This window comes from Manacus vitellinus, unplaced genomic scaffold (genome assembly GCF_001715985.3).
Source record: "Manacus vitellinus isolate BGI_N305 unplaced genomic scaffold, ASM171598v3 scaffold_3_pilon, whole genome shotgun sequence".
NCBI classification, from domain to species: Eukaryota; Metazoa; Chordata; class Aves; order Passeriformes; family Pipridae; genus Manacus; species Manacus vitellinus.
Genome location: NW_021940535.1, coordinates 22,464,470 through 22,475,194, shown reverse-complemented (window position 1 = coordinate 22,475,194; position 10,725 = coordinate 22,464,470). Strand labels below are relative to the sequence as shown.

Below are 10,725 nucleotides of genomic sequence, written 5' to 3'. Positions count from 1 at the left end.
GGCCCGAGGCGCAGCCGCCCCCAGCAGGCCTCCGCAGGGCTGCCTGTTTTCTGACGGAGGATTTGTTACTGGTTTTGTTGGGGGGGTTTCCCCCTTTCTTCTGCCTTTCAAGAGGGGGACACAAGGCAAGAGTCTTCGCGCTGGGGCCCTGCCCCCTGCCCTTCTCCCACCTCGCCTACCCCTCCGCCTATGTGGCTGCCAAAATCCACCTCCCCTGTCAAGGGGAGGATTGGGCGGGATTACTGAGTCCGGGAGGTATTCTGGCCTTGAAGGACTTTTCTCTTTTGTCTTGCCCAGGCAAATGGGGAATTCTAACAGTTCTATAGCTCGCAGTGGGGTGGGGACAATACATGCCTAAGGATCTGGTCGGTATGAGAAATGACATGGAAAAGGGAATGAATTGCGTTCAACATCATTTGCGTAGGTTAATTATGTAGTATGTATGGTTTAGCTGAGTTAATATTGCTCTAGGACCTTAACTCTTGCAAACGTGAGAATTAGAAGGCAACGTTATAGTTGCATTAAGATAAATATTTGCTGTTTATAAGCATTTGCTGCCATGTAAGAGTAGTGGGTGATTCATTACACCACAGATATGTAGCTGTTCCCCACCAGATTCGCAGTTAATATACCTGAGGTATATCTCCAACTGCTAGAATCTGAAATCCTGTTCTGTTGGGTTTAAGGAAATAAGCATCCCTGATGGTCCTCCCCCTTATCCCTAGAAACATCTCTAAGCCTTTGAAGGCCTTGGGAAAAACCTTTTTTAACCCTATCTACCACCTTGTCAGTATGATTTATCCTGGCTAGTGTAATGGTGCGTTACTGCGTTATGCCAGACAAAGTAATAACCTACTTTTTGTTCTGGATTTAATCCGTATAAGAAATGTTATATGCAGTGAATACATGGGGGTTGGAACAAGGACCATGTTTGTCTTGGGATGCCTTTCTTTGAGTTATGCAAACTTCCTTTTAATTGTCATGCATTTTTCTAGTAAAAGCTCTGCAAGTCTGCAATAAAAATGGCCTCCAATAAAACTACATTGGTAAGTTCATGCACACCTAAAGTATATAAGGATTTAATCAACATATTTTTCTTCAAACCTATAACTTGGCATCTCCATTTAAAAGATACATCCACATCTCCCCTCCCCAGCATTATTCTGACCAAAATTTCAGATCCAGAAAGTAAGGCTACTAGAAAGGACATTGGCTTTAATAAATCTGCCATTTCTAAAGAGACGTGTTGGGAAAAAAAGTGTGAAAGGACTCTGTACTATTTCATCTGTCCTACAGTAGAAAATACTAAGGATTTTTTTAACTTCCTTTCAGCACACCATGTAATTCATCATACATGTAAAAAATAAAATTGAAATCATGTACTGATTTAATTTCTCCCAGTGTATTTAGAGAAAACTAATTGCCTGAGAAAAGGCAGTTTTTACAGATGAAAAGTAATATTATTGAGAAATGATGTGGCATAGTTAAGATGCCTTTTGAAATGATTTTTAACAAATAACAGTTTCTTTGAATTTCATAGGAGCAGAGATTATCAGATGTCAACCCTTCCTGGACCATTTTAATGATGCATTCATGGATCTCAAGTCCTGTAAAGCTTTGCTTGACATTAAAATATGGACTTCTAAGGGCAGTTGGTTGCTGATTACCATTCAACTAATGATGATATATAGTTTTGTGAAAAACAGAAGTGAAAAAGTATAGTGTGAGATACATCTGAGTTTGAGGTGGGGAAGTAAGCAAAAAATATACGTGCACAATTCAAAATTTGGATAGCAGAACAACTGCTTTATAACAAACTCAAAAGACCTGTTCTTAAATTTACTGAAATGATTACTAGTTCACTCAGCTTGAGTTATATTAAAAACTTGTATTAACTCCTGGCTTAGAGGTGCAATGGCGTGCTTCCTCTATGTTGTATGATAACAAGCTGTTTTAAAAGATTTCACCAAGGTGAAAGTCTGAACTTTCTGTTTGTAATTGATTGACCATTTATCCCTAACTTGAGGAAGAGAAGAGTTAGCCAGCCTGAGGGGAGGGTGCCTCAGAGAGAGGAAAAAATCTATGAATGCAGAATTTTTAATCTTTCGATGTTGTTAAGAATTTTGCTGCACAGGTTAGGAAAATCAGTTATGGTTCCCATGGGAACCGTAACTAATTCTGCTTCATTATGTATTTGCATGCAAAACCTAAATGTATTAGGGTAGTCCTAGAGCTGTAATTCTGATTTTCTTACCTCTTGTATGTTAAAACCGTACACCACAGTGTCACTTCAGTGTTTTAACTTTGCCCCTAAAAGAAAGAGTGGTTATCCATAGCTCTGCATCTGTCACATGTGACTTCTGAATGCAGAAAGGGAAACAAGCCATAGAAAAACCTTCAGTGTCAAGTGCCTAAGTTACAGCTTATATCATGCAACCACAGAGAAGGGAGATTCAGGGGCCTAGTGGACATTTAGTACCCTTTAACTTCAGTCAGATATCACATTCACTTGTGGGCTGAGATTTGCATGGGCATGTATAATCTCAGAATGTACAGCTTTTTTAACATGTTCAGTATTTCTGCAGGCTCTGCAACCAAGTATTATTTTAATAAGTTCAAGACTTTGGAGATTAGTGCTGATGCACAAGACCCAATTAAATCTTTAATACTAAAAGCAGCATAGTCTTGATTTTGTTATTTCTTATTGCACTTCAAGAAAAAAATACAGACCCCCATGACATTAATTTTCTTCTGTGGAAGATACTTAATATACTTAAGTCTTAGAAAGTAAAAAAAAAAATTGTTGCTTTGATACAGAAATCCAAAACATTGATCTTTAAGTGACAAGAATTAGTGAAGCCGAAAAGAGTACCAGAAAACAATCTTCCATTGAATCAAAGAATTTTAGTCCAACGGAGAATACAGATGGAGATGTTCCCCACTTGTAGCCTGCTTGCCTCATCACCAGTAATTATAATGTTATTACTATGGTATAGTGAGTCTGTCTTTTACTGTGTTGTTGTTTTTTCCTCTGCTTCTTTTATTGTTTGTTTCTTTTCCTCATCTCTACCCCTTTCTCTTTTTCACATTTCCATTTCTTGAAAGAAGCTGCCTTCATAGAAGCATTGGACATCTTCATGTTTTATTTCCTCTCAATTTCAGTCTTGCATTCTTTTTCCTGTGGAGGCAAAAAAAAAGCCAGTGTGCTTAAGTTGACACTTTTCAGACATGAATGCTGTGGTCAAAATACACCTGGGATATGCAGGCAGTTAAAATCTAATTGGAAATACATACTCTGTTCTAGATAATCTCTCTTCTATGCTTCCAAATCAAAACAATTGCCGTGCAAGGTATAATCTATACAGAAACTTCTTGTTTCAATAAGAAACTAGAAACTTTTTCTCCTCTTTGTCGTTTGCACCTTCAATTTATGGGCTGCTAACCCAGAGTAAAGCTATTTCGGAGAGAGAGGGAGGGAGGGAAAAAAATAAATTATGAAAAATAAAGGGTACGAAGACAGGGCTTTGGCAAGATAATCATCTTCAAATCTTCAGTTTACAAAAATGAGACAATTTTTTGTGTCTAACATATTTTTTTTTTTTACCTTTCACCACATCAAGATAAAATTCTATGAAGTCTAAAAAATTGAAAATTCCCAAATTGCAATATTCTCAAACTAACCCACATCAGTTATAGAGAGGAATAGAGACAGGCCATCAAGCAAATAAAGGTGCTTTGTGGTTTTTGCTTGTCTGCTTTCTGTTGTATAGAAAGTGCTTTAGTTCTCTACTTTTGATTTAGGGTGCTGCATGACTATATGTTTTAAGAGCTTAAAAGTTTATGGCTGCCGCTTTAACCATTTCCTTATAAGGTGTGGTCCAAAATGGCAAGCAGAATGATTTTGGTCTACCAGTCCTCCAGAAATGTGACACAACATGATAGGCTTCTTCCAACCTTTTTGAGATTACAAACAAGGAAATTCTGAAATGTGTCCTTCTACTACGATTTGATTGTGCCTTATTAAACTGGGAATGCCTTGAGGATGATGTGGATGTAATATTTATTTTAAGAACTTAATGTTATTCAAAACATCAAATGTAGACTTGAAACACGTTTTTTTAAGTTAGGAACATTTCATTAATGTGTTAACAGCTGTACTTAAGGATAGCAATCTTAAATTTATGCACCTTTGTGACACATCTCTGTAACTTACATAGGTGCGTGGAAGAAACTGCAGTAATGGAATGCTCCTAGCATGTGTCCTGTTCAATAGTTACGGGTTATTGTTGAGTATTTTGCTTATTGTAGCACTACGCTATAAACTTCGCTGCCATCAGTTTCTCCTTGGTTTTTTGGAACAGGTAGTAACCACCTTTTTTTGAGTACCATCTCTTTTCTATTTTATGCATTTTCACAGTTCTCTTATTTCTTTTCTTTATTTCTGCCTTGCCCTCTGCCTTTTCACAGGCATAGAGTTAAATTTTAGAAGCTTCGTATTTTTTTGAGCATGTAGGACTGAGAATTAAATTTATAAGGGGAGTATAGTCACTGAGTATGTGGACAAAAAATTTAATCTTTTTAAAAACTGGTGTTGGGTATCTCATTAAGCAGCTGAAAAAAAAACCCAAAACATTAATATGTCTTGCTCAGGTTACCTGACCACATGCACTAACGTAAAAGGAGTCTGAGCTTCTGGCTTTAGTGTTAATAAGTACATGATTCGTTGCTGTTTACTGAGCAAAGTTGGATTTGGCCAGTGAAGTAACCGTATAAAGCAAAAGAATTAATAATGCCATTCTGAATTTCTTTTGTAGCACAAAATGGGAAAGAAACAGAATGGCAAAGGTAAAAAAGTTGAAGAGGCAGAGTCTGAAGAATTTGTTGTAGAGAAGGTCCTGGACAGACGTGTTCAAAATGGAAAGGTGGAATACTTCTTGAAGTGGAAAGGATTTACAGAGTAAGGCATTTCCTTTTTTTTTTTTTCCCTGATAGAATGATAAACACGAACCATTTATTTGAGATAACTGTACAGAGAGGAGATTGGGTGATGGGGATCCGCTTTAAAGAACCTTGAGGGAAGGAGATCCGTAAATGCATATTCAGGTGGGACAGTCCAGTCTGAAAATAAAATAGAAGATAATGTAGCTCAGTGTTTGTGCTACATAAAATAGTCGAGGACTTTAACCAGGTCCTTAGTGATTGTTCTCTGATATAGGTTCTGTGAATATCTATCAAGGTAAGCTAGAATGACAGTTGTTACATATGTAGTGGAATGAATGTTACTTCTGAGTAAGAAATTATGCAGGGATTTAAACTGCAGGCAGCTCTGAAGCAATGAATTTGAAGCAGATAGTTTGCTTATTATTAATTTTCCTGAACTGCTCTCAAATTAGCAAATTTGCCTAAGGAATTCTGTGGCATGGTTGCCTTTTTGAGTGTCTTGCCCAGGACTTACATGATAAATTGATTGTTTAAGAAGGAATGCAGTTGTGCCTCTTCTTTCCTTCCAGTGACACTTCATGGCAGCTTGCTTTACGAGCTGAGAAAAGGCGATGCACCCAACATTTGAGCATAAGTGGTTACATATGCAGTGATTAATTTTTGTTGCATACCTCTCAAAGTTATTGCATTGCAACATTGTGCTCTCTAGCACCTGAAATGCGTGTGGTGATTAATATATAAATGCGAACACGTGTTTTGTAATTGAGGGTCTTATTTGAACTTGTTACAGTAATGGAAAAAAATTTATTAAAAGTTGATATTCTGCTTGTGCAGTAGCATTGTGGCAGTATGTGTGTGTGAGTACTTCTGATGAGGTGCTTAGTTGTTGCAGGAACTTGTTAAAATTTTAGTTAACAAAATGCACACTCACTGAAACGTGCAGTGCCGAGCTCTGCCCACCTTTGTTCCCTCCTGTAGTCAACGGAAGGAGGAAGATAGTTCCAGGTGTAGTTGTGCTTTGTTCTCAGAGACTTCAGAGAGTGTTCCTGGTATCTGGAAGCTTATATATATATATATATGTATTTAAGCTGTTTGTAACAAGTGTTGTGTACACCTTGTTCCCTGTGAGTGCATCTTTAGTGCTTGTATCATATGGTTTGTTTGCATGGACAGTCTTTAAAGGAACCACAGAAGCAAGTCAGTGTAAATGGGCAGATAGGTTTTCATAGAGTGGGAATTGCTTGTTTTAACTCTGATCATCCCACTGAGAACATAGCACAATAAGCAGCTCTATTAACTCATATCTTTTCTTTAAGAACATTGTTTTTCAACACTGAGCATACTCCTTTCAGTCATCAGTTGCAGTACAAGTAGGCTACTAAAGATGGCACAATAAACATCCTTAGGGTTAGATAAACATCCTTAGAGTTTAAGAAACCTACCTTATATAATGAGACAAAATTCACTTGCTTAAATTAAGAGGAACCATGTGATTAGTTTTACATAAATGTGTGTATGTTTCAGTGCTGACAACACATGGGAACCTGAAGAGAACTTAGATTGTCCAGAGCTAATTGAAGCTTTTTTGAACTCTCAGAAAGCTGGTAAAGAAAAAACAGACGGTGCCAAAAGAAAATCTTTGTCAGATAGTGAATCTGATGATAGTAAATCAAAGAAAAAACGTGATTCTGTAAGTATATGTTCATGTGCTAAGCTTTTTTCCCCCTACATTTCTTCCCTATCTCTCCATCCCCCAAAAAATCTATTGTGACTTTGAGAATGAGACTGAACACTGATTTAAAAGTGTAAAAATTGCACAGTATCTGGAACTGTGGTTTGAAAAGGATATACATTCTTTGTGGTTAATGAGACTGTCCAAATGGTAAGTAAAAGATGATTGAGTGACATGATGATTAAAAGTTCTTGCATTGTCCTATGACACTTACTGAATAATTGAAAATAAGTCTGGTTAAGAGTTATTAATTAATGGTGTTAAGTGATCAGTTTGTATTAGAGCAAAAGGTCCAAGATGTTTGGCTTTCTTATTTAGCATGATTTTGAATAGGTGAGTCGCAAGATGGCAAAACGTGAAGACCAGTCAGTTACTTACATCAGGACCAGACGTGATGGTGGAGAGGGAGTAGAAAGCGTGGCTGCAGAAAACCTACCTTTTCTGAAAGTGGGGATTTTTTCTGCAATACAAATGAGTGAACAACATGACACATTTAGTGCTGCTAAGTACAAAATAATGCACATGTAGTAAGGCGTTCCAATAGTTTACATTTTCGTCTGTAAACTTTCAGTTTAGCAGTTTGAAACTGCTGGTATTGGCAACCATTTTCATGTATGAAGACAAGTCTTAGACATGTGGTTACTGTCAAAAGGATTGGAAAGTATCAGAAGAAATAGTTGATGAATAGTACAATGAGTATTTTACTTTCTGTATGGAGTCAGTTGTGTGGCTTCATCTGGTACAGGAGTGGCCACTGTCTCTAAAAGGGTATTGCGAACCTCTAAAGGAGCTAATACAGGAAATAGTTGTGATATTTCTTGTCACCAGTGTGGTCTCAGTGAGCCAAGAAGAGTGGAGGTGTTCCCCAAGAGTTTTGCTGTTGGTTTAAGCCAACCTAAACCTGTTATTTTGCTGAAAAGCATGTGGTTTTCCCACTTCCAGGCATGCATTTTTGCTTTACTGCTTTTGTTACTTTTACTGACCATGCTTTTTTGTTTATCTGCTATGATGATTTTAGAACACTTTTTTCATCTATTGTGTTTTCATAAATAAATGCTGGAAACATGGATGTAAAATTCTTTCATTGTTACGACCCTAAATGACTTGGCCTGAAGTTTGGTCATGAAAAAATCAGTGTCCTATTCTGACAATAGTATGTAATTATTATAGATTTGATGGTTTTTTAAGACTATATTTTTTTGTTCTGGTACACACATACATATATGTATGTACAAAAATTTATGCATCTAGCAGCAAAATGGAATTTTATCTTAAACTAGATAACTGTATTCTAACTTAATCAATAGGTTGATAAACCAAGAGGGTTCGCAAGGGGTCTTGCTCCTGAGCGGATAATTGGGGCTACGGATAGCAGTGGAGAGCTTATGTTCCTCATGAAATGGTAAGTCTTACATCCACAGTTCTTATCCATGTTACAAGAGGGCAGCAGTTGCACTTAGGCTCATGAGACAACTTCATTGCAGGAGTAAGACAGAGAAGCTGGTGGTCTCCTAATTAGTCTTGTATTCTTAGAAAAGCAAGCCTTCTATATTCATTCAGTACTTAATCCCCCTTCCTTCAAAACCCAAAATATCTTTCATTTCAGTTAGTTTAGTTTTACCGAAGTAGAAATTTGAAAGGTAATTTCTCATAAAATAAGGGAAAATTGGCATTTGTATGGAAAAACTGGATCTTGGCAATGCTCTTGCTGAGGAAATGGCAGGCAGGAATACAGCTTTATATGTTTCAATAAGCAGAAGCCAGCTGCTGGATAGCCAACCACAGTGCCAACTATTCTGCATGCAGCAAACTGGAACTGGAAGCAAGTAGTGGAGGAAGCAGAGGTGGAGATGAAAAATAAACAATATGGAGAGGCTTGCCATTGTGGGCTAGTAAGAGGGGAAAGTGACGTGGGGAGTTTGTGTTGTTGGGAGGATAGGTAACATAGTGTTGACAGAAGGATTTCTTGAACAAATGGGATAAAATTAGTACTTTCTAGCAGTTGAGAAATCAAGACATTGAATTGACACTTGCTAGGGGTCAGATCTCTTTAAGTGATGGGATAAGAAGGATAGCTTTCCACAGCCTTTGAGAAGGATGTGATTTTCTGAATGGAGTCAAACTGAGTGGTCTCCAGAGACATGATTTGTCATGTGACATGCCTGGACTGCTGCAGATTAGTGCTTTAGGAGATTGTCTCCCTTCTGCCTTTCCAAATTTGCTATAAATTTTGTGTGAAACTTAGAAGAGTTGCAAAACAAAGATTATGAGTGTTTGAATTTCTATAGTGATAATTGGCAAAATCAGACTCGGAGGACAAAAAGAATCTTTTTTTTGTTTAGTTCCATTGCAGTTGATTAGTTTTTCATAATTGGTCGTAGGTAACATGCATAGATATGACTATGTATGCACAAAGCTGACTTGTAAAGGCAGCATACACTTAAAAATGGAATCTGAAGCATGTCAGACTGGAAAGTTTGTTTTGTTACCCCAACACAGCATCAAGAATAGCAATATGAATACAGGAAGTTACTTGCATAAACAGTAAATATAATTTGGATGTAAGTACCACCTCTTAAGACTGGTGCTATTAATTTTTTAGTCTCACTTTGAAGTTTTGATTAGTCTTTGAAAGACAAAATTAACCAAGTTTTACTTGTTTCATTACATACTACAGTATGTAACCATATAATTGGTACCCTTTGAAAAGCGTTTTCATTTCCAACAGAAAAAATACGGGAAGGGAAGGAAGATGGAGCTATGAAACCTTGTCATTACCATTAGCGTGGAAATTCTTGGTAGCTGTAGTGAAAGGTATACTGGAAACCAATTTCTAGCTGACATTCTTTTAAAACTTAGGACTTATCAAGAGCTGCTAAATATTTCGAAATAATGATTTTGCTTTTTCTTAAATCCCACTCTCTTCTACATCAGGAAAGGCTCTGATGAGGCAGATCTGGTGCTGGCCAAAGACGCTAACAAGGAGTGTCCTCAGATCGTAATCGCTTTTTATGAAGAACGACTAACTTGGCATTCATGCCCAGAAGATGAAGCACAATAATTGTTTGCATTGCTTTTTTTATATATAAGAATATTAAAACCTAAAGTTTGATTTATTAGCAATGTGAGAAGCATACATTCTAACAAGTTTCGAATTTGATATTTTTTTGAAGTAGTATGTTTTGCATCAACAGCAAGTAAATAAAAGCTTTCTGCAACTTGTTTCATTTATCACAAGAGAGCATTTGATACTACTACTTCCTCCATATTAGGTAAAAGCTTTTATAAAACATGGATGAACTTCCATAGTTATTACAGGATCATAATGAATGTCTAAACAAACTCACAGATGTTTTGTAGTCTTCTGTACTATTGATGTGCATGTATCTTCTTTACCCAAACCTAGCCCTTTAAACCCCTAGGGTCATTCTTTTTAGTATTTGGGATCGCTTGGTCTTCAGAAGACTAGGTGAAAACTAACTTTGTAGTAATTTGAATGTTATCAGACTTGTTATTATATTGTTACTTATATTGTTTACTTTATTGTAAATACTGGTGAACAGTGGTCAATAAAATAGTTTTATATTCTTCCTTTATACTGATAGGCTGTGACTCTTTTGAAGCAGTATATTTCCCAACTTTTGATATGTTAAACTCAGTTTGTAATATATTAATTGTAGGTTGTTTTGGGGGGAGTAGGTTGATTATTAATATTATACCAATACCACTCTCTAATTCCAGAAAAGTACCAGGCTTTGATTATTAATATTTTTATTTTGTGAATACTGCCTGAGATGTAGTTCTTTTCAGGCAGGAAGGGCACGTGAAATGAATGTGCTTTGGGACCTGTGTAAGTCATGGATAGCAACCATACAGGTTAGGTATGACAGTTGGTCCCAAGGCCAAGTGACCCCTGCAGGCATACTAGGAAATATTTGATGTGTATTGACAGCATTAGCCTTTGCTTTAATTTCAGGTCTTAATAGGAGGCAATATTGTAGCTAGTGCTGGTTCAGAAGGAATTATTCTTCAGGCCATTACCTGAAGAATAC

At 36.9% G+C, this 10,725-nt stretch overlaps 1 protein-coding gene across 4 annotated transcripts; it reads left to right on the top strand.

Moving 5' to 3' along the window:
• The first annotated feature begins 70 nt into the window (after nucleotides 1–70).
• On the top strand, nucleotides 71–10,275 carry CBX3 (chromobox 3). Of its 4 annotated transcripts, none has more exons than XM_018075279.3 (6): nucleotides 71–1,046; nucleotides 4,218–4,361; nucleotides 4,815–4,957; nucleotides 6,466–6,631; nucleotides 7,981–8,075; nucleotides 9,608–10,275. In XM_018075279.3, exons 1-6 carry the CDS (start codon nucleotides 1,023–1,025, stop codon nucleotides 9,732–9,734), a joined length of 699 nt encoding a protein of 232 aa, XP_017930768.1. In that variant the 5' UTR covers nucleotides 71–1,022; the 3' UTR covers nucleotides 9,735–10,275. The 4 variants fall into 4 exon arrangements, with proteins under 4 accessions (XP_017930768.1, XP_008918645.1, XP_017930767.1 ...); XM_018075278.2 differs by lacking the exon at nucleotides 71–1,046 and adding an exon at nucleotides 2,257–2,967; XM_008920397.4 differs by lacking the exon at nucleotides 4,218–4,361 and having other exon boundaries at nucleotides 93–1,046.
• Nucleotides 10,276–10,725: the final 450 nt, after the last annotated feature.